At 48.5% G+C, this 23,484-nt stretch overlaps 2 protein-coding genes across 2 annotated transcripts; one reads left to right on the forward strand and one right to left on the reverse strand.

Moving 5' to 3' along the window:
• Positions 1-7,409: 7,409 nt before the first annotated feature.
• Positions 7,410-8,953, reverse strand: LOC121467676 (WAG22 antigen-like). The gene is made up of 2 exons (XM_041709780.1): positions 8,322-8,953; positions 7,410-8,091 (listed from the first exon to the last, which is right to left on the reverse strand). The coding sequence occupies exons 1-2, from the start codon at positions 8,951-8,953 to the stop codon at positions 7,410-7,412; spliced, it is 1,314 nt and encodes a 437-aa protein (XP_041565714.1).
• A 12,532-nt stretch (positions 8,954-21,485) lies between these two features.
• LOC121467677 lies at positions 21,486-23,270 on the forward strand. Its single transcript, XM_041709781.1, has 3 exons — positions 21,486-21,533; positions 22,329-22,589; positions 22,729-23,270. Exons 1-3 carry the CDS (start codon positions 21,486-21,488, stop codon positions 23,215-23,217), a joined length of 798 nt encoding a protein of 265 aa, XP_041565715.1. The 3' UTR covers positions 23,218-23,270.
• Positions 23,271-23,484: the final 214 nt, after the last annotated feature.

Here is a 23,484-nt window from a genome sequence, read left to right on the forward strand (position 1 = left end):
AGTTCTTAGGCTGCACTGTCCCTGAAATCACTGAAAATAAATATCTGAACCCACGATTTTTACCTGAAACTGTCTGTGATACTAAATTTAGGTTTATGTGTGTTAATCAGTGTGATGTCCCTCAAAGTATACAAAGACTTAACAGTGACGCCACTGGGTCTGACAACATAATCCATAAATTTATAAAAATTCTGCTGCACAAAATCCTGCCATACATAACCGTTGGAAAACGGGGAAAATAATTCCGATTCCTAAATCAAATAATGAGTACAGATCCATCTCCATTTTACCATACCTATCAAAGGTATTTGAGTCTGGTTTTAGGAAAAACAGAAGCTGTACCTTAGCTATTTTAAAAATTGCAGACGACATAAGGGAACAAATAGACGAAAACAATGTTACACTCTTAGTTTTACTGGACTATAGTAAGGCCTTCGATACAGTAAACCATAATGTCCTTTGTGCAAAACTACGTAATATGTTTATGTTTTCTAAAACTTCTGTCAAACTTGTGTCTTCGTACCTACAAAATTGTCGTCAATCTGTTGTACTGTCTAGCGTTTCTTCCTCATATGAAAATGTTAATCGTGGTGTACCCCAAGGGTATGTGCTTGGTCCCTTATTGTTTACCTTCTATGTTAATGACCTTCCCAATGCGTTATCTGAATGTAATGTACACTTGTATGCTGATGATGTCCAAATGTATGTGAGTCGTCCTTTAAACAGAATAAATGAATGTATAGATGTTTGTAACAGAGAACTTGAACGTGTAAATGAGTGGGCCGGCAACAATTGACTTGGGATCAACCCATCAAAATCAAAATATCTTGTCATAAGTAAAAGAAAGATAATTTTTAACAATTTGCAGCCACTGAGTATGAATAGCACGTCACTTCAGTACGTTGATACAGCTGTAAACTTAGGTTTTACATTCAACAGAACTCTTATCTGGAATGATCATATTAAAAAGTCTGTAGGGAAAACATATGACATAATAAGGACATTATCCCTAACCTAAAATTGCCTGCCCACCCATATACGTTTACTAAAAGCTAAAACCTGCATTGTTCCAGCGCTATTTTATGGAGTAGAAGTTTTTCAAACTGTGACACTACCAGTAAAAACAAAATTAAAGTTCTATTTAATTGCATAGCCAGGTATATATTCAACCAACCACATACAGATCACGTATCCGAATTTTCGCTGAAAATATTCGATATCTCGCTAAATGAATGGATAAAGATGCGGAACTTAATTTTTCTGCAAAAAATTATTTTCCAAAAAGAACCTTCGTATCTTTTCGAAAAACTTCAATTTACATCCTCTAGAAGAGCAAACAATCTTACTTGCATAAGACCTGGATCAGACAATTTTTAATTAATGCTATTCGATCATGGAAACAGCTCCCAAACCATCTTAAAAATATTAGCAGTGCCACGCAATACAAGATCAAATTATTCACACACCTTAAAAACACTATTACGTAAATTAAAGTAAAAATAGAAGGCGACTTAGGTTAGTTTTTAAGAAAATTAGTTTTAAGTATAATGTAACATTTAAATATATGCAAACTCGTAGTGACTAGCGTATTAACTTATAAGTTCCAAACTTGTAGCGTTAGGATGAAATTTTATAATAAATACAAATACAAATATCATATAGCTGCTTCAAATAGCTTCAATGTCAACATACACGCACGTCAATCATAGTTTTAATGTTTTCAAGAATATTTAATTTCTGCAATAGCTGTAAGGGTATATGAACTTCAGCTTGCCGAAGTTTGCTTCCTTTCTTGTTTTTGAATTACGCTTATAATTTTATAAAAATCGGAAAACGATTGCTGCAAGGGTATATAAACTTCGGCTTGCCAAAGTTTGCTTCCTGCCTTTTTTAATATTTCTTTTTGACTTTTTAAAAAATTGACAGTTCAGAATTACGCTTTTAATTTTATTAAAATCGGAAACTTATATTATACAGGTGCCATAGGAATTATCGAATAATTAAGCTGCAAGTCATCATGGCTTCAATGTTTTTAAACATATACGCAAGTAAATCATAACTTTAATATTTTCAAGAATGTTTAACTTTTTCACTAGCTGCAAGGATATATAAGCTTCGGCATGCCGAAGATTTCTTCCTTTCTTGTTATGTATGATTTTTCCGGCATGTGTTTTAATGGTGGTCGTTTTATTTTTCGCTGCCCTGCAGTTCCAATCCCTAAAGATTCCCTAAGTAATCCCCCGGGCGCCGCCAAGAATTCCTTAGGAATCCCGGGGAATTCTCCATACAAAACGGAAATGAATTTGTATGAAGCAGGCGTTCCCGGCGAGTAATTCGAAGATTGGAAGGAATCCTGAAGGAATTGCTCTGGAATTTCTCGGTAATTCCTGAGGAATTTCGAAATAAATCCGTGGAACTTTTTGATTGAGTTCCCCCGGAATCTCTCAGGAATATATAACTTAATCAGTAGGCAAATTCGCAAGGAATTCCTGAGGAAAATACTAAAAAGTCCTCAGGAATTCCTGGGCAAAAGTCAAGGACCCCCTCGGAAATTTATTAAAATTAGTATTTTAACATTTATTTTTGATTTTTTTTGTTTGCGTTGTTTTTTGCGCAAGATAAGGCGTGCGCAAGGGACTTTTCCGCCGGCAGCTGGCCTCCCAACGCAGATATGCTGTCTGTAAACAAAACAGATATGTATAATAGAACAAAATAAAAAAATCTGTTATATTTTGCTGTATTATACTTACCGACTGTAACGGAAAAAAACCCTGGAAAACCCTCAAGGGCCTTTTTTCCATTCACGCCGTCTATATTAAAGTCGCAAAGGAGGGGCTCTGCCAAAACTCCTTTAATAGACTTAGGCAAATTATTTCGCCTAAGAATTTCGGTGATGGTCTCGATCTGTAGAAAAAACACAGAATTAATTGCACACTAATTTTCTTCATAAATATTTTACTTACATAGGCGGTTTTAGTAGACGAGCTTATTACTTGAAAACCTGTTACCAGCTCCTCCTCATTTTCGATCGGGAAGGAATCAGGTTCCCTTAAGGAAAATCTGCAGCATGGCCGTCAGCTAATACGCTTTTGCCGCGCTTAGACACCGTATTTCAAATGTGCAAATATATTTATTTATATATTGTATATTTATTTAAATTTATGCACTTACCTGATTATTATTTTCACTTTTAAAAACACTTCCTCACTCTGTTGCAGTCGAATTCAAGTGCAAAGGGAATGGGGAGAACGTAAACGAAACCGAAATTTCTGCCTGACGCGTGCCAGGGTATATCCGACCATAACAATGCCTTGTAGTTAAAATCACATAAGGCAGATAATCAAATATTAACATTTTGGCGTCTATTGCAACTTCACAATAACTTCCAAAATGTTATATATCATCTTAAAATAAATAAATATACTAGCGCTTCTAAAAAATGGTATTCAAAAGTCTACACAGTTTCTTTTGTTCTTGACTTTTTGATTTTTTTTCTCCGTTTTCTCTCCGTCCAAACCTCTCCCTTTTTCAGCCGCTGCTCCGAATTACTTCGAAATAAACAACAACAAAAAAGTTCGAACTTTTTTTTTGCTTTGTTTTGAACTTCGCTAGATGAAGCCCATGTGATTTGTTTTTGTTTTTCGAACATGCCGGCCAGGAAAAGGCAGGGAAGGAAATTTCAGAACTACAGGGTACCTTCTCGGCTTTGTATCTAGGTGTACGTTTGTTCCTAACCTTTTATCTATTTTAACGTGTACAGTTTCGCCTGGCTTTAAAAGTTTTGGTAGTATTTTTACTTGATTGTGGTATTCGAGGTCGGCTGTTTGTTTATTTTTAATTTTCTTCTTTATTTCTTCGTTTTTATACCCTTGCAGAGGGTATTATAATTTCAGTCAGAAGCTTGCAACGGAGTCAAGGAGATGTTTCCGACCCCATAAAGTATACATATTCTTGATCATCTATCTGCATGAAACTTAGGCAAAAGTTGTCTTTCTATTGCAGGTAGTATACAAGTCGGAACGAGCCGGATCGGCCGACTATAGCATATAGCTCCCATACGAAGAATCGGAAAAATAAATGCAAAAAATTATAACTTTGCTGTTTTTTAATTTTTTTTTAGTTTTTCGACATATAGTAATGGTCAGAATTATGGTTTAAATTTTATCAAAAGACGACGGATGACTATAACATAAAACACCCAATGAACATAAAAAAAAAAAAAATTTGTTTAAATGTAACTTTTTTATTTTGTAATTTTTTTTAGAAATTCTTTTTGATTATTTAATTATTTGACGCTTTTAATTTTATTAAACTCGGAAAACGATATCATATAGCTGCCTTGGGAACTATGAAATAATTGAGCTGCAAGTCATCATAACTTCAATGTTTTTAAACGTATACGCAAGACAATCATAATTTTAATGTTTTCAAGAATATTTAATTTTTGCAATAGCTGCGAGGGTATATGAACTTCGGTTTGCTGAAGTTTGCTTCCTTTCTTGTTTTTCTATGTCTGCTGTTGAACTAGAGATTGTGCTTCTGAAAATTATGTCATGGGTCTTTCTTTTGCTACAGAATGTATCGATTTATTATATTCCTGAACTGCTTTAAAAATTAAATCCTCAAATGATATGCTCCAGTGTCTTTTTTGAGTCACCGCACGATTTCAGATAGAGTTGAATGAAACCTTTATATTTTGTAACGACCTGATTTCTGTTTATTCTCGCTCGCTACGTTAACGGGCGGCTAGCTCAGAGAGGTTATGGGTTCGTTCTACCAAATTTATATTGGGTGATTGCCTTTGACCAATGAATAACGCAAGAGTTCTGTTGGGATCGTAACTGTCTTTATTCGTCTCCTTGTACAATCCTCGCGGCTCTTCAGCTGCTGCTGCTCCTCGTCGTCGTCCTCTGCGGCGTCGCTCCTCGTCGCTGTCCTTCGCGGCGTCGCTCCTCGTCGTCGACTGCTTGCTGGTATCTGCCTCGTGACAGCTCCTTCGAGACTCTGGATGTTATGCGAACCTCACTATCGGGACCGGCAAGGTGTTTCGCCTAGCAGGTAGAACGCCGTTCTGCCTTTCCGCCTAGCTACCTTTATCGCAGGCTCCCTAAGTTGGTCCGGATTGTGTCGGCAAGGTGTATCGCCTAGCCGGTTGAACTCGGTTCGACCTCTTCGCCCATCCACCTTTATCGCAGACTCCACGCAAGGACTCCCTGAGCTCGATTTAACCCCGACCTAGCACCCGTTGGATCTCAGCGTTGAAGCCTCAGCCTTGTAGACTCTCAGTCGTTCGGCGTCTCGACTTTGCGATCTTGATCCTGGTACTCGGCACTTGATTAATTTGCTACTAGTCTCGCGTACACGCACTCGCTTTGATTCTCGCACTATTACTCCTCGTGTGCTCCGCTTGCGCCGCCTTTTATAGCCTGTGATGGTCCCGTTATTTCCCTTTTCCAGCTCGCGTGATCGGGTCCAAGGTCCACTGCCGCACCGTTAGTTCACGGTGCGTCCTCTTTGTGCGGGTCCGAAGTCCGCCAATTTACCGTTCGACCCTGTTGCCCTTGCCGTATGAGGGTCCAATGTCCAGCGTGGTACCGTTAATTCACGGTGTCTCCGCTTTGCCCGGGTCCAAGGTCCGTTGCTTACCGTTTGACCTTGTTGCCCTTGACTCCTCCGGCATTCTCGCCTCCTTCGCTGTTGCTATGCAGCTCTCCTGCCTCGGAATTTGTGGGGAGTTTTAAGACTCCTCACATTTCCCCCTTTCTTCGGAAATGTTATGAAAGTGGTGATCTCCCCGCCCCTGTTGTTCGTTCATTCAAATTCCCCGCCCAAACTCGTTCTCCTCGTGACCCTATACAGTTCCCCAAAAGACTCAACTTTCCCTGAGCTGCCCTCGTAAGACTCCCCCCAGACAGCGCTCTGAAAGACCTTTAACTTTCCCATGGCTGTGCTGCGTTAGCCTGTTCCCCAGACAGTTCCCCGAAAGACTTGAACTTTCCCAAAACTGCATCTCGTTCCTTCGATAATTCCCCCGCGTAGAATTTGAATTTCCCGCCCAGACATTTCCCCTTGTTTGACATCACTATTCCGATTCCCGTCGTCTGACCACACCTCGATCGCACTTATCGATAGTGGTTCCAGCCTTGCCATCGTTGTTGCCGTTATCGTTTCCGTTGTCTTATAGCCTGATTCCATCGCCGCATTAAAACGCATTTAGCCAAATGCGCATTTATTTACACAGGGAATCCCATAAGGCTAAATGCCGCATTTAAAATAAATGCGATTTTTAAATGCGATTAAAAACCATTCGCCCCGAACGTTTTTAGTATAAATACCGGAAAATACCGATGCTTAACGATATTTTGTTCGTGCCACCACTACAGCTGTTTTCTATAAGCAAGGTTGGCGCAATTTTTGATGTCTTTTGAATATAACATCTATTTCGTATAAAAATGACTGAAACCTAGAGCGAACGCTGCAAATTGTGCTCGCAGTACCACAATTCATTACTGCTGGATCTCTGGCATAAAATAACTCCCACATATACGGGGATCCTTGCCCTTTTTAGAAACTGTGGTGGTCTCCATTGCAAACCCCTCATAACAACGCAATCAGCTTTTCTTCTTTGTCGTCCAAGTTGGCAAATGTCTCGGTCGCTATATTGATGTCCTGCTGAGCATTACAGAGTTTAGTAAACTCACTCATGTTTATTAATTTTAATTAATTTCTTTTGAATTTGCCAAAATTCAAAAGTAAACAAGCCCAGATCAGCTGTTCGTACCACTCACATGTCGGAGAAGCATTAACTAAATGCTAATGCGCCAATGGAATCAGGCACATTTAAAAAGTCCACTAATGCGGCAATGGAATCAGGCTATTAAGTTGCCTCCGTGTGACCGTTTCTTGAGAAATCCAGTATTTTTTGTACCCATCGATCGCAACTATCGATCGACCGCCTATCGCCTGGCGCCCCCGTCCCTAATTTCCTCACGGCCTCGTTGTTTTGAAAAAATTGGTAAGTTAACTTGCTGATGATAGTTTTCCTTTAATTAACGACTTTTTTCTTTACAGCGACACCATGACCATGGTGCCCCTGACATATCTCGGGGTGCTGACCCTGGACCGCGTGCCCCGGGAGACCCTTGCGGCGGCAAGTGACCCCCCTCGCCCTACGCCTGCGGCAGCCTCGTGTGTTCTGCCGGCCCGCGTGCTTGGCCCGATATTCCCCCCCTCACCGCCCCCGTTCCGCGATCGGCTGTTGCGGCGGACCACTCTTTTTTTCCTGTGTTGTGCCTTTTTGTGATCCCCTGCCCAAAAATAACTGCTGGGCTCGAATGCTATTATTTGTTTATTGGGCCTTAATCACCCGCACCCGGCCCCCTGCTACCTTGACTCGGTAGCGCTGTCCCTCATCCAGCACGAGCTTGGCCCACCTGGCCTTCCTCTGCCTCCCTCGCTGTCGCTGCGCCTCTTCGGCCACCCGCGCCGGCCAATCCGCCGCCGGAACCTCCGCCCACGGTTCCGCGCCCTCCGACTGCTGTCTCCGCAGCGTCGGCCTCGCCGGTGGGGCTCGCGACTCCGGGCACGAAGTCTGCCGCGCCAGCTTCGGGGGTGGCGCCGTGTCCCGCGACGTCTCCGGCGGGGTTGGCCACTCCCATGGCCCCTTCTCCAGCCCCTCCTGGGCCTCGCGTTCCTCCTCGGTCGTCACCTCCAGCCCCGCGCGATCGCCCGTCTCCGCGACGCGTTTCGTCGACCTGGCCCTCGGATCGCGCGGGCTCAGCGGCGGTGGGCGCCGCCACTCGATGGCTTCGATGGCCTCTCGCATCCTGGCCTCCTCTGCTGCCTCCTCGGGCGCGGGCCACGTCCACGTGACCGTCTACTGATGACACCGCCGCCCCTCCACCACGATGGTCCGCAGCGCTTGCGCGACCTGCGCTTGTGGCAGGTGCCACTTCTGCTGCCTCGGCGGCGACAATGGTGGTGGTGTTGGTGAGTGTGGCAGCGGTGACGGCGATCGTGGTGGCGGCGGTGGTGGTGGCGTCGGCGATCGTGGTGGCGGTAGCGGCGGCTGCGTTACCGGCGGCGGCCGCGCTGCTGGTGGCGATTGCGGTGCCGACAGCGGCGGCTGCGGCTGCCCCTGCGGCGGCGGTGGCTGCTCCTGCGGCGGCTGTGGCTGCTCCTGCGGCGGCTGTGGCTGCTCCTGCGGCGGCTGCGGCTGCTCCTGCGGCGGCTGCGGCTGCCCCTGCGGCGGCTGTGGCTGCCCCTGCGGCGGCTGTGGCTGCTCCTGCGGCGGCTGCGGCTGCTCCTGCGGCGGTTCCCACAGTGCGGCCTCCTCGGCCTCGGCGTCCCTCAGCCTCTGCTGCCACGCGGCGACTGCTGCACACCTCGCCGCCCGCCGGGCCTCCCATTGGCGGACAGTGACCGCCTGCGCCTCCAATATACGAGCCCACTCTTTGGGCTCGCCCGACGGTGGTATGTGCCCTAGGCCGATCCTCCCGAGCCCTGCCGTCGCCCTGCTCAACCGGCGGAAGATCATCCTATCCCTCGCAGCTCGCCGCGCCACGTCGTCCTCGTCCGACGACACCTCGGGACTGACGGTCTCCGTCCCCTCCTCCTCCTCCTCACTCGCGTCCTCCGGCCCACTCTCGTCGGAAGAGATGGCGACGACCTCTGCGATCTCCGTCGCGTCTGCGCCTGGGTCCTCCTCCTCGGACGGCAGCTCCACGTCCGAGATCTCCCCGGTCGACTCCTCGCCCGCCTCGCTGTCCGGTGACGGGGATCGCGACACCAGGGGGGACGCCAGAAGCTGGAGAACGGAATCGGAGTCCCGTCTCCACTTCGCCACTGGCTGTTCCCTGGCGCGCTCCTCCCTCACCTCGTGTTCCACTCGCTGTTGGGTGTTATTCTCACGTGCGCTCATGATGACGATCTTGTTTGGAAAGACCTGCACCATGCAGAGCCGTCGCTGACGAAACCTCGGTTCCGTTATTCGCGGAGACGTTTACCGGTAACGGGACTCGCTCTCCGCTCTGTGTCCGTGTAACGTTTACAAGTAACGGTGCCCTCCGTGTACACGCCTCCTACGCAACCCGTGCATGTGTGTGTTTAGTCGGTAACGGTGCCTACGGCTTTTTAAACCCTCCCTGTCCCGCTCTCGCGCTCCTGATGTGTGTGCCTGTGTGTGTGTGCTTGACCGTTAATTTCGATACTGTGTATCATCCTCCCCCTTTCTTCGGTTAGGGTACAGTGCTCCCCCGATACGCCGGATTTGTTGAGACTGCCCCTCTTTGCTTTGGGGTTTTAACTGGCTTATGTGTGTTTTCCTTTCCTTGCCCGTGTGTTCGTGCCGCAGGTTGCAAATAACCGGAGAATCGAAATTAATTATTTTAAACGGTCCTTCGTATCTGGGGGCCAGTTTCGCCGCGAATCCTTCTGCCGCCTTGGATAGATGGTGCTCCTTGGCCCATACCGTGTCTCCAATCTGTGGTTTCCAAGGGCGCCTCCGGAGATTGTAGTGGCGCGCCTGATCCTGCGCCGCCTTCTCCATGTTCCGTCTGACCAGCTCGAATATTTCGTTTATTTTTTCGCATTCTCCGACGGGGTCTGGGTTTCCCTTCCTGTGCCGGTGGTTTCTTCATCAAACAACGCGCTCGGTAACCTGGGCTCTCTACCCTGCGTGACGAATGCCGGCGAATACCCTGTGGACTCGGCTACACTAGTGTTCACGGCCAGCTGCAATTCTGGCCATTTCTCATCCCACGTTCTCTGGTCTTGTCCGGCAAACTGCGCGATCATTGTTTTTACGGTTCTATTGGCCCTCTCTGTGGGATTTTCTTGTGGTGTGTACGGGGCTGTGAACTGGTGCCGCACTCCCAACTCTGTCAGGAACCGCTTGAACGCCCTACTCGTGAACTGCACCCCGTTATCGGTGATTAAGACCTTCGGCACGCCGTACCTTGAGACAATCCTTTCCCGGATTGCCTTTTCCAGCGTCTCCGTGGCAGCCCTCCGCATTGGTACTATTTCCGTCCACTTCGAGAACCGATCTACGAGCACTAGTAGCATCGAGTTCCCGTGTTTCGACCGAGGAAGCGGCCCAACGAAATCGGCGCATACTGTGGCCCAGGGCTCCTCTGGGATCTGTGTGAGCATTTTTCCGGCTGCCTGGAGCTGACTGAGCTTGTACCTGAGGCAGCTCTCACAGTTCCGCACGTGCTTCCTAATGTCGCGGTGCATGCCCGGCCAATAATACCTCGCTGCCACCCTCGCGATCGTTTTCCGGCTGCCCATGTGTCCGGCCGTCGGCGTATCGTGGTTCTCAACCATGACTCGCTGCCTTGACCCGATTGGTACGCATAGCTTCCATGCGACCACATCCTCGTTGCCTGCTCTGTGAGGAATGTGCCAGTACAGCCGGTCGGCCTCCACTAAATAGTCCGGATATTTTTGGGGGTTCTGTGCTATCTTGCCCCTTATGTCCATTATCCAGCTACATTCGGCTTGTTCTGCTGACTGACCAGGTGACTTCGTTTTCAACCTTCGGCAGGTTTCGGGTAAGGGCTGCCGCGACAGTGCGTCCGCCACAATATTCAGCTGGCCTTTCCTGTATGTTATTTCGAAGTCGTATTGCTGGAGCTCCAGTGCCCACCGCGCGATTCTTCCGGTTGGGCTCTCGATGCTATTCAACCACTTCAAGGCCATGTGATCTGTTATCACTTTGAAGTGGTATCCCTCCAGGTATGGCTTTAATTTTCTTATGGCCCACACGATTGCTAAACGTTCCTTTTCAGTGGCGGAGTAACTTTTTTCCGACCCGTTTAGGGTCCGACTGGAATAGGATATCACCCGCTCACCCTGGTCGGAATTTTGAGTGAGAATGGCGCCCAGCCCATAATCGCTGGCATCGGTCTGCAGCACAAACGGCTTTGTAAAATCCGGGCATGCCAAAATTGGGTCGGCGACCAATCTTGCCTTGACAGCTTCAAAGGCCTGCTGGTGGTCGTCGGTCCATTCCCATTAGACACCCTTTCGGAGAAGTGCGTTCAACGGATGCACTAGCGTGGCAAAATCTGGCACAAAACGCCTGTACCACGACGCCACTCCCAAGTACTTCCGTAGTTCTTTGACATTTGCCGGTGGTTTCAGCAATGCTATCGCATATACCTTTTCTGGATCCGTCCCGATGCCCTGGTCTGTAATGCGATGCCCTAAGTATTGAAGTTCCTTCCTGAAGAATTTACACTTATCCGCGTTTACTTTCAGGTTTGCCGCTCGCAGTCTTCTGAATACTTCCTTTAGGTTCCGCATGTGCTCCTCTAGTGTCCGTCCGATGACGATTATATCATCCTGATACGCGAAAGCGTGCGGCATCATTTCAGGTCCAATTACCTGGTCCAACGCCCGCTGGAATGTTGCTGATGCCGAGTGTAAACCGAAAGGCATAACTTTCCATTGAAACAGGCCTTTCCCTGGCACTGTGAATGCGGTATACTGCCTGCTGGCTGCCTCCAACGGTATTTGCCAGTACCCGTCCTTTAAATCGAGGCTGCTAATATATTTAGCTTCTCGGAGTTGGCCCAGGATGTAGTTGATCGCCGATTGGATATGCATCCTTCACGGATTTTGCGTTGATCTGCCTGAAATCCACACAGAGCCTCCATTTCCCGGTCTTCTTTCTCACCATGACTATTGGTGAGCTGTTCGGACTCCTTGACGCTTCGATGCATCCCTTTTCAAGTAGCTCGTCTACTTTGGCGTTGATCTCGCCCTGCATTTTTGGATTCTTCGGATAGTACCGCTGTTTGACCGGCTGATCGTCCTTCATGGTGATCCTGTGTACTGCCACGATTGACGTTCCTTGCAGATTTTCCAGGCTCTCCAACTCGGTCTTTAAAAACTGGTCCACATCCTTCTCCGAAAATTCCTTCGCGGCTTCCACGACTGCTACCGACAGTTTTTCCTCTAGCCAGCCTCGGTGTCTGTCCCTCGCCGGTATCATCACTCTGTGACCTGCGCATTTCACCTCGCCCCCAATTTGGTGAGGAAGTTCCATCCTAGCACCAGTTCGTCAATCAATCCTGGGAGGATCAGCAGCTCCATTGACACTTTTTTTGTGCCAAGTCCGATTTGAATTTCTAACTGCGATTTTACGTCTCCGCATCTACCGTCCGCCATCCGTACTTGCCTCTTTGTGGGTCCAACCTTTCCTGCCGCCTGCAGCCTGTCCGCCAGCTCTTTGCTGATGAAACTCGCTGTCGCGCCGGTGTCCACCGTGGCCTAAACCTTCGCGTCACCTATGAGCACTGTGGCGGACAGTTGCATTTCTTCCGCCTTCAGGTCGCCCATTATTTTTGAGAGGCAGCACCTTACGATCCCTGGCCGCCCCTCGGAGGCTGGGATCGTTGCGCGTTTCCCGAACAGCACTCCACCGTTCGGACGCCTATCTTTCCGCATCGCCAGCAGAATGTGAGTCGCCGGTTCCGGCACTCCTTCGTCCAGTGGTCCGCGCCCCCGCATCTGCGACACGCGTTGGCCGGATTCTGTATAAATCCACTGCGATCGGCTGGTGGTCCGTGTTCCTGCGGCGTATGCCTCCGTGGCGCCTCCGTGTCCTCCTGGCACCGCCTACACACCGCACCCTGCTCTGCCCTTGGCCTTGGCACTGGGCGGTTCTGTGTCCTCTGGGAGTGGTTTTCCATTTCAAACTTCTCCCGTTGCTCCTCCAGCTCCTCAAACTCGTCTGCCAGCGCCATCAGGGTGTCCAGGTGCCGACACTCGTACGGCCGGATAAACAATCGGAGGGCCGGCGTGCTGTTCTCCTTTATCCTGTTCAGGACTTCTTTGGCCGACATACCCAGGGGCCGCATCATCGTCTGCATGTCCACCATGTAATCTTTAAATTTTTCCCCGTATGTCTGCCTCCGCTGCCTGACCTGGTCCGCAAGCTTCTCCATGTATCCTCGAGGAAGGAAATATCCTTGGAAGCTGAATATGAAGTCTCCCCAGTTGTCCCACTGCCGATTGTTGGCTATGAACCACTTTAGGGCTCTGCCCTGCAGCAGCTCCGGCATTGCTCGTGGGATCTGGTTTATATCCAGACCATATGTCACGGCTGACCACTCCACCTGCTCCAGGAACTCCAGTGGCTTGTAGTTGCCGTCGTACCGAAAGTTCCACTCTCGGACTTGCTTGGCCACCTTGGCGTAGTCCTGCGGATGTGGCCGTACGCTTTCTTTCCTCTCGCGGCTGCCTTCTCGCTGCCTGCCGTCGCTTGCCATGCTCTGAATATCCAGGCTTGCTATAAGGCCTTCGGCATCTGCGACTGTTAGCTTGAATTTTGGGACCGGCAGCTTCCTCATCGCCTCTACCGAGCCCTCAAGTTCTATTCCCAGAACATTGCTCACCTCGGCGAAGACCTCCTTCCTGAGATTATAAATCCAGGACTTTCCCATCTTTGATCTTTTGTTCTCTTGGTCAGGGCAATCACTCATGGGCGCCAGATGTAACCACCTGATTTCTGTGTATTCTCGCTCGCTACGTTAACGGGCGGCTAGCTCAGAGAGGTTATGGGTTCGTTGCCTTTGACCAATGAATAACGCAAGAGTTCTGTTGGGATCGTAACTGTCTTTATTAGTCTCCTTGTACAATCCTCGCGGCTCTTCAGCTGCTGCTGCTCCTCGTCGTCGTCCTCTGCGGCGTCGCTCCTCGTCGCTGTCCTTCGCGGCGTCGCTCCTCGTCGTCGACTGCTTGCTGGTATCTGCCTCGTGACGGCTCCTTCGAGACTCTGGATGTTATGCGAACCTCACTATCGGGACCGGCAAGGTGTTTCGCCTAGCAGGTAGAACGCCGTTCTGCCTTTCCGCCTAGCTACCTTTATCGCAGGCTCCCTAAGTTGGTCCGGATTGTGTCGGCAAGGTGTATCGCCTAGCCGGTTGAACTCGGTTCGACCTCTTCGCCCAGCCACCTTTATCGCAGACTCCACGCAAGGACTCCCTGAGCTCGATTTAACCCCGACCTAGCACCCGTTGGATCTCTGCGTTGAAGCCTCAGCCTTGTAGACTCTCAGTCGTTCGGCGTCTCGACTTTGCGATCTTGATCCTGGTACTCGGCACTTGATTAACTTGCTACTAGTCTCGCGTACACGCACTCGCTTTGATTCTCGCACTATTACTCCTCGTGTGCTCCGCTTGCGCCGCCTTTTATAGCCTGTGATGGTCCCGTTATTTCCCTTTTCCAGCTCGCGTGATCGGGTCCAAGGTCCACTGCCGCACCGTTAGTTCACGGTGCGTCCTCTTTGTGCGGGTCCGAAGTCCGCCAATTTACCGTTCGACCCTGTTGCCCTTGCCGTATGAGGGTCCAATGTCCAGCGTGGTACCGTTAATTCACGGTGTCTCCGCTTTGCCCGGGTCCAAGGTCCGTTGCTTACCGTTTGACCTTGTTGCCCTTGACTCCTCCGGCATTCTCGCCTCCTTCGCTGTTGCTATGCAGCTCTCCTGCTTCGGAATTTGTGGGGAGTTTTAAGACTCCTCACAATTTGTCCGTTACTTGTCGATGCGTGTGTGTTGTCAATGGTTTTGAGTTAATCTTTTAACATAAACTTTATTGCATACCGAAAGTAAATAACATTTCCCTCAACGGATTTTTAATATCTTCAGATGCTCTTGACTCTAAAATTTGTACTTAAACATATTTTGAAAACTTGTCAATTCCCGTTGAGACCCTATCTTTTTCGGTAATATAAATATCTATGTGAACTATTTCTCCTGGATAATTAGGAATAGGGGTCGGTTGGATTTCTCCTTTTGGGGGGTGGCTATCGTATTTCGATTCTTTACAAGTTTGACAGGCTTGAACTATTGCTTGGATTTTTTTGGTTACTTGTGGAAAAAAATAATTCTAATAATGTAATAATTCCGTTTATAAGCTTACGGTCAAGTCTACTAGTTAAAATTGCAATAAGTTTTTCTTCTGTGTAAGATTTTTGTTTAATTATGTGTCTGTGGTATGTTGGGAATGGCATTTCGAAAGTATAGGAATCTGTATCGGCAGTCAGTAGAAATAATTGATTTTTAAATGCGTTAATTGGAGCTTCTACCGAAAATATGAGGTTGAGTGACGAGCTTTCGTCGCTAAGGGCTGATGCTGAGGAGCTGATTGAATTAATTTCTGCAGGGGCCCGGGACAACGCGTCCGCTACCACATTAGCTACTCCGGGCTTGTACCTGATCTCGTGGATATACTCGCCAATGAGGTCTCTTCAGCGTTTAAGCTTAGAGTTATGGTTATTTACGCTATTCGAAAAACTCAAGGGTTGGTGATCCGTGTATATTACCACTTTTGAATACCCGCAAAGATAATGTCTTAAACTTTGGAGCGCCGAAACGATCGCGAGCATCTCTCTTTCGTTGGTTGCGTAGTTCTCTTCATTTTTTGACAGGGTGCGCGAAATGAACGTTATTGGCCTATGATTTTGTTCCAATATATTGGAATATTGCAATATTGCAATACTGCTCCTATTGCGTAACTTGAAGCGTCAGTAGTCAATTAAAATTCTTTTCCGAAATCTGGATAGGCAAGGATAACCTCCCTAGAGACGAGAGTATTTTTAAGTTTCTCGAATGCTGTAATCGCGTCTTTGCTCAAGTTGATAGCAGTTCTGCTCGACTTGGTCTTAGATATACGGCCTTTTTCGCCTCTTAGAAGAATGGTTAGGGGTTTTGCTATTTTGAACCGCCTATAATAACCTGTCATGCCCAAAAAGGAATAGAGATCTTTTAATGTTTTAGGAACTGGAAATTTTTTAATCAGTTTTATTTTATCTATGGCATTTCTCTATTTGAACCCTCATATTTGCGTTTTGTAGCGTTGAAAATACTCTTTAATAATTTTTGCCGTGCTCCACTTCGTTTTTGCTAAAAACTATTATATCATCAACCTACACATAGCTAACTTTCCCTACGTATTCTCTCAACATGTCATCTAATGCTCTTTGAAAAATGGATGTGGAATTTTTCAAACCGTATGGGAGTCTCGTAAATTCATATTTTCCGCCATTTACCGCGAATGCTGTTTTTTCTGTCCGTATTTTTCAATGGTATTTGGTGAAAACTACTCTTAAGATCTAATACCGAAAAATGGTTGTTGTCCCCAGGCTGTGCAATGGGATCCCGATCTGAGATAGTAACTTCATTAAGTTTCCTATATTCAATTACTAATCTGTATTTTTTTCTTCGGACTGACCGGACTTTTTCGGAACTACCCAGACTTGTGCTTTATATGGTGTTCTTGAAGGTCTTATAATACCATTTCACCATCAGTGATCTTTTATTCGCCGACTTGACCCTCGGCCCGGGTGGTGTAATGATTATGTAGAATTACGTCCTGCCGTCGTCTCCTTCCCACGTTGAACGCCTCGCTGGATCGTGTCGGCTGCGAAGTGGTGTCTTCCTCGCCGGTTTCGCTTGCGATGTCTTCTGCCACCCTTGGCTCGGCGGGTTTACAGAGACTAGGGATGCGTCACCGTTCCCAGACTAGGGTGAACAGGCACTGTGCTCTCAAGGCGTACACCTTTCGCAGCCGCAGCCTCCTGTCCCTTGCTCTGTCCCGGCCGGTCGCACCGGACGTCGGCTCAGTTTCTACTTGACGGTTCAGGCGCACGCCGGAAGCCGCCAACGCAGCCCCTGGGTCAAACGCCAGGTTCTAGACGAACGCTTCCGCCCTACCCTCTCTGCCGCAGGCTTAAGAATTCGAAGTATAGGCTGCTCGCTCGACGCTCGTTTTCGTCGTCCTGGGGTCCTCGTTGTCCTTGTTCTGCCTTCAGGTATCTCGACCAGCTCCGCTCCTTGTTGGCGACTCGGTAAGCTGCCGTTCTGGGACTCTAGCGGTGGACCGCTGTGCTCTCAACGCATACGCCTTTCGAGACACCAGCTGAACAACCGCGCGACCTTCCGGGCTATTCGCAGCAGGACCTTGTACAGTTCCTGCAGGACGATCAGGCATACGCCGGAGTTCGACAATGCAGTCCTTGTAGGCAGGCTCCCCTCCTTGTTGGCGACTCGGTAAGCTGCCGTTCTGGGACTCTAGCGGTGAATCGCTGTGCTCTCAACGCATTCGCCTTTCGAGACACCAGCTGAACAAACGCGCGTCCTTCCGGGCTAGTCACACCAGGACCTTGTACAGTCCCTGCAGAACGATCAGGCATACGCCGGAGTTCGACAATGCAGTCCTTGTAGGCAGGCTCCCCTCCTTGTTGGCGACTCGGTAAGCTGCCGTTCTGGGACTCTAGCGGTGGACCGCTGTGCTCTCAACGCATACGCCTTTCGAGAAACCAGCTGAACAACCGCGCGACCTTCCGGGCTATTCGCAGCAGGACCTTGTACAGTTCCTGCAGGACGATCAGGCATACGCCGGAGTTCGACAATGCAGTCCTTGTAGGCAGGCTCCCCTCCTTGTTGGCGACTCGGTAAGCTGCCGTTCTGGGACTCTAGCGGTGGACCGCTGTGCTCTCAACGCATACGCCTTTCGAGACACCAGCTGAACAACCGCGCGACCTTCCGGGCTATTCGCAGCAGGACCTTGTAACTGGTAGGCCACTGCTTGCATGCGCTTACTCTGCTTTCTTCTTAGCTTATGGGGAGTTATTCAACTCCTCACATTCTCCCCTTACTTCGGGAATGAAAAAGAGACTCGCTGTTCTCTCTGCCTTGGTATACTCCACATTCTGACATCCTTCCCTCGACGTGTCCTCTCCTCGTACTCGTCCTCGTCTACTTGTAGTCTTCCAGTCGACTCGCTCTTCCAGATGGTTCCCACGACGCTCACAGCTCCTTCTTGAGTTCCACAGCGCCGATCCTCCTTCCAGATTTTCAATCTCCCGCCCCAGACGTTTCCCCCGTAGACTTTTGAACTCCCGCCCCAGACGTTTTCCCCGATTATTTTTTCGATCTCCGTGATTTGTCTTCTCCGTCGGATGGTCACTCTACGTCGTGCCGATCGGTCTCCAGTCGTTGTCGGTGTTATTTGCCGATATTTCCAGTATTTTGTGCCCACCGATCGCCACTATCGTGTAGGGTCAATCGGCTACCATGAATCGAAGTGCCCCCATCCCTTGTTTATAGTGACTCCGCACAATGCTATGGTAAGCGCAATTTCCTATCTATTTCATGTTTACTTATTTTCTTTTTCCCCAAACCTTGGCCCAGGATTGCAGAGTTGACCTTTCCTGCCTTTGTGGTCGGTGTCAATGACCCTGCTCGGCTCATCGCTTTCTTGCGTCGTTCTGCATTTAGTTGGCAAGTGGTTTGTTTCCCTGCGACCCTGGTTTTCATGTATATTTCTCATTTCAGATTGCTGGATCATCCGTAGTGCATTTCATGTGTGTGTATTTTCCTTTTTTTTTTTTTTTTTTTGTATTGTGGCCGTTTATGTCCATCTTTGTGTCCTGCGATCTATAAAGACTCTGGTGTATGCCCGACGTTATAGCCCGCTCTTTTGGTGCATGCGTTTGTGTCTTGCGTTCTATAAAGACTCTGGCATATGCCCGACGCTATTATCGGCACCGATTGTTGTTGCTCGTGTTGCCCTTGCTTGTCTGTACCAAGTTTTTGTGTTTGTTGTTTAAGCTCACTGACGTGGCGTTTCGTTCCTTTTGTGTTCCCTTGTGGCGGACTCGCCGCTATCTTTGCTGCGAAACACTCGGCTGCCTTCGACAGATGGTGCTCTATCACCCAGGCCGTGTCACCAATCGCTGGATTCCATTGCCTCCTTCGTAAATTATAATGCCTGGATTGGTCCTGAGCAGCTTTCTCCATGTTTCGGCGCACAATTTCGAATATCTCCCTTATCTTATTGATCTTATCTTCAGGCGTTTCCGTCTGCTTTCCTGTGCCGATGGTTCCCTGTAGTACAGGGCGCTGGGCAGCCGAGGCTCTCGAGGCTGCGTGTGGAAACCCGGGGAGTAACCCGTTGATTCCGACGTACTTCAGTTTACCGCTAGCATAATCTCTGGCCACTTCTCGTCCTAATTCCTTCGGTTCTGTCCTGCAAACTGAGCTATCATGGTCTTAACGGTTCAGTTTGCTCTTTCTGTCGGATTTCCAACGGTGTATATGGCGCTGTGAATTGTTGCTTAATGCCCATTTCGCTGAGGAATTTCTAGAATGATCGGCTGGCAAACTGTACTCCATTGTCCGTAATTACCATCTTTGGGGCTCCGAACCTAGCGATGATTCTTTCTCGGAATGCGTTTTGAAGTGTTTCTGCTGTTGCCGTTCGCAGTAGCACCAATTCTGTTCACTTTGAAAATCTATCTATCCGCACTAGCAGCATCTGGTTACCTTCGATCTTGACAATGGTCCGACAAAGTCTGCGCATACTGTTGTCCATGGCATTTCCAGTATCTGCGTCAGCATCTTCCCAGCTGCCTGCATCTGGTTAGGTTTGTATTTAAGGCATGTCTGGCATTTTCGTACGTGAGCTCGGGCGTCCCTATGCATTCCTGGCCAGTAATAGCGAGCCGCCAGCCTTGCGATCGTTTTCCGACTTCCCACATGGCCTGCGGCTGGTGCATCGTGCTTCTCCTTTAGGGCGGTTTCTCTCAATTCCCGGGACACAGAGCTTCCATGCTGCCACGTCTTCGCTGCCTGATCTTTGGCGGATATGCCTATATATCGCTCTCCCTCCATGAGGAAGTCCGGGAAATTCTGTGGATGTGTCTTGATTTTCTCACACATATCTTTGACCCAGTTCCTTAGCCAGCCTAAAGGATTCTGGCAGAGGCTGTCTAGAGAGTGCATCACCCACCTTGCTATCCTTCCTGAAGGAATTTCGATGCTTTGAAGTGGTATCCTTCCAAGTATGGTTTAAGCTTCCGGATCGCCCACACGATTGCCAGGCATTCATCTTTTTAGCTGGTTGAATAGTTTCCGCGCCATTCAGGCTTCGGCTTGAATACGAAATAACCTTCTCGCCGCCTTCTGTTTCCTGCGTCAGAACTGCCCCTATACCATAATCGCTTGCGTCTGTCTGTAGAACGAATGGTTTATCGAAATCCGGGCATGCTAGCACAGGATCGGCTACTAGTCATGCCTTTACCTAATGGAATGCCTGCTGGTGATCTGTAGGCCATGTCCATTTCATGCCTTCCCGCAATAGATCATTTAATGGTTTCACTATTCGAGCAAAATCGGGCACGAATCGGGATCGGTTCCGATTCCTTGATTTGTTACGCGGTGTCCCACGTAAAGCAGTTCGCTTCTGAAGAATTGACATTTTCCTAAGGTTTGCCGGCTTTAGGCGTTCCTTCCAGTGTGCATCCGATCACGATCATGTCGTCTTGGTACGCAAACGCGTGTGGTGACATCTCCGGTCCAATAACCTGGTCCAGTGCTCTCTGGAAAGTCGCCGAGGCGGAGTGTAAACCAAATTGCATTACTTTCCACTGGAAAAGCCCCTTTCCTGGCACTGTGAACGCCGTGAATGGCCTGCTATTTTCTTCCAGAGGAATTTGCCAGTATCCATCTTTCAAATCCAGACTGCTTATGTATCTCGCCTCCCTCAACTGGTCCAATATGTAATTTATCCTTGGCATCGGATAAGCATCTTTGATGGATTTGGGATTGATCTGTCTAAAGTCGACACAAAGCCTCCACTGACCTGTCTTTTTCTTCACCATGACAATCGGAGGCTGTACGGACTTCTCGAGTGTTCTATGCATCCCTTCTCCAGTAACTCGTCGACTTTCGCATTTATTTCCCCTTGATCCTTTGGATGTTTCGGGTAGTATCTCTGTTTGATTGGTTTGTCGTCCTTCATGGTGATTCTGTGCTTGGCTATGTTAGATGTCCCACTCATTGTTCGAAATTACGCGAGCTCCTGCTCTAGAAATTTTTCAACATCGCATTCCTCAGAGGTGGTTTGCACCACCGCCACGGTCAGTTTTTCCTCAAACCACCCGTTGTGACTTCTTCTTTCTGGGATCACCACTGTATGTCCGGCACACCTTATTTCGGCGCCGACTCCTGTGAGGAAATTCCATCCTAGCACCAGCGAGTCTACCACTCCTGGTAGGATCAGCAAGCTCATGGGCAATCGCTTATTGCCGAATTCGATTTCCACCTCGAGCTGCGTGTTTATCCCGCTGCACCTGCCATCTGCCAACCTAACTTGCCTTCTCGTCCTTGTAATCTTTCCATAAGCAACCAGTATGTCCGCCGGCTCCTCGCTTATAAAGCTCGCTGTTGCTCCGGTGTCGATTTTGGCTTTGTGTGAGGTTCTGCCAATCTGTACCGCTGCGGATAACTGCTGCTCTTCTTCGATTAATTTGCCAGTTAGTTTGGAGAGACAACCCCTTGCGACCCCTGCTCGGCTCTCTGCTGCTGGGATCGCGGGTCATTTCCCGATCTCTGGCAGCACTCAACACTCCTAACCCCCACCTTGCCGCAAGTCCAGCAGAAAAGCAGCCGCTGGTTTTGGCATCCTCTTGCCCAATGTCCGTGACCGCCACACCGTCTACAAGCTCCGTGTGGGTTCACGATGTGTGTCTGTGACCTGTGGGCTCTTGGTGCTGCGCTGGGTGGTCTCTGATTGGTATTTGGTGGCCCCCATAACGTGCTCTGGTGGTTGTAGGTGTTTGGAGTCCATTGGCTTGGACCGTCAATAGGTGCTTGGTGTCCGCCTTCCTCTTCGCACCTTCTACACGTGACTTGTGGTGCTGTTGTTTTGCTTCGCGAGAATTTGTTTTTTTGAATAAATGCTTCTCGCTCTCTCTCGAGTTCTTAATACTCGTCAGCCAGCACCATTAGAGACTCTAGATCGTCTATCTTATACGTCCTCAGGGAAATCGTCAGGTCAGGCGTGCAGTTTTCTTTTATTTGCTCGAGTATTTCCTTTGGAGAGTAGCCGAGTGGTCTCATCATGGTCTGCATGTCAACCATATAGTCCTTGAACGACTCTCTAAAGCCCTGTTTCCTTTGTTTGACCTGATCTGCGAGCTTTGAGAAGAAACCCCTTGGCAGGAAATACGTTTGAAAACTGTCGCTGAACTCTCCCCATGTCCTCCAGTGTTTATTGTTTGATATGAACCATTTTAGGGCCTTGCCTTGCAGCAATTCAGGCATGGCTCGGGAAATGAGGTTCAGGTTCAAACCGTATGTGTTTGCTAACCATTCCACTTGTTCCAGAAACTCCAGTGGTTTCTCCTTGCCGTCAAACTTGAACGACCATTCCCTGACTTGCTTTGCGACTTTTGCATTGTCTGGTGCGCTGGGCCTTTGCTGTTCTGTTGTGACGACCCACCCTCACAAATATAAAATTCAACTTTCACATTAAAGCTTAAAAAGAACATTCCAAGTACTGGCATTTTATTATACAAACGCGCGCCCAAAGCCAACAGCCCCGGTCACATTTATTCGACGAAGTTATTGATTGCCGATAATCATCGCCCAATAAACCCGATCACCCAAAGCGGGATTATCACCATCGTCCGATCTTGTCACACTAAGCAGCGCCTATATAAGCGGAGACACAGCCCCAGACCAGTCACTTGCGTTCCGACGACTCTCGGGAAAACAACCAACAGGAGGAATACCCGGGTAAGTGTTCTGGTAGTTAGTCTTGGTAGTGGTGGTGGATCTGTAAGCTTCCGACCCGGAAACGATACGGAATAAAACGAAACTAACGATGCCCGGCAGCTCGAAACTAACGATGCCCTACATTCCCACATCCCACTAGAAAATCCAAGTAGTTCGTTCCTCTAAAAACGACCCAGAACACTACGAACCCGACGTACTCGACCGACGAAACGCCGACGCCAAGCAGTACACCTGGCCACAGCGCATCATCGTCACCAAGCAGTACACCTGGCCAAAGCGCATCATCGACAGCAAGCAGTGTACACAGCGACCGCACGACGTCAACAACACACGGTACACTCAGCCACCACGCATCAGCAACGCCAAGCAGTTCCTCGAACGATTGCGTGGTGCCAGCAGCAAGCAGTGCAACATACGGCCCTTCCGTAGCGCCGATCCCGCACATAAAGCAGTGCGATACTCAACAAGCTGCAATATACTCGGCCCTTCCGCAGTGCCGATATCACCAAGCAGAACCACACTCGACCCTTCCGCAGCGTCGATATCAACAAGCAGTACCACATTCGGCCCTTCAGCAGCGCCGACACCACGTAGCAAGCAGTATCACGCTCGATATAATTATAGTTAGAAAACGTAGTCTTAATCAATCGTACGATTAAAATATAACCATACTCTGTAGCGTTCGATTTGTGTTATTATTTGGGGAGAGGAAGGTAAACCAATCAAAAGAGGAAATAAATTTCTGTCTCGAACCCTGGCCACGGCGAGCTATACCGCCTACCAAAACAGGGTCGTTACAGTGGCGCCCGAACAGATTGAACACAAAAAGACAGTATCCTCAAATAGAAACACCAAAGATCGTTTACCCTCCCTCAACACAACACAATATAATACA

Source organism: Drosophila elegans, unplaced genomic scaffold, assembly GCF_018152505.1.
Source record: "Drosophila elegans isolate 14027-0461.03 unplaced genomic scaffold, ASM1815250v1 contig_5, whole genome shotgun sequence".
Classification (NCBI taxonomy): Eukaryota; Metazoa; Arthropoda; class Insecta; order Diptera; family Drosophilidae; genus Drosophila; species Drosophila elegans.

What these genes read in the sequence shown, in the direction of transcription:
- LOC121467676 (XM_041709780.1), bottom strand. Translation starts at nt 8,953, where the DNA reads ATGGTGCAGGTCTTTCCAAACAAGATCGTCATCATGAGCGCACGTGAG. An exon ending in GAGGCCGAGGAGGCCGCACT is followed by an intron (nt 8,092 to 8,321) that starts GTGGGAACCGCC and finishes CGCCACCAGCAG; the next exon opens with CGCGGCCGCCGCCGGTAACG.
- LOC121467677 (XM_041709781.1), top strand. Translation starts at nt 21,486, where the DNA reads ATGTCCGTGACCGCCACACCGTCTACAAGCTCCGTGTGGGTTCACGAT. An exon ending in GCTCCGTGTGGGTTCACGAT is followed by an intron (nt 21,534 to 22,328) that starts GTGTGTCTGTGA and finishes TTCACATTAAAG; the next exon opens with CTTAAAAAGAACATTCCAAG. An exon ending in CCAACAGGAGGAATACCCGG is followed by an intron (nt 22,590 to 22,728) that starts GTAAGTGTTCTG and finishes ACATCCCACTAG; the next exon opens with AAAATCCAAGTAGTTCGTTC.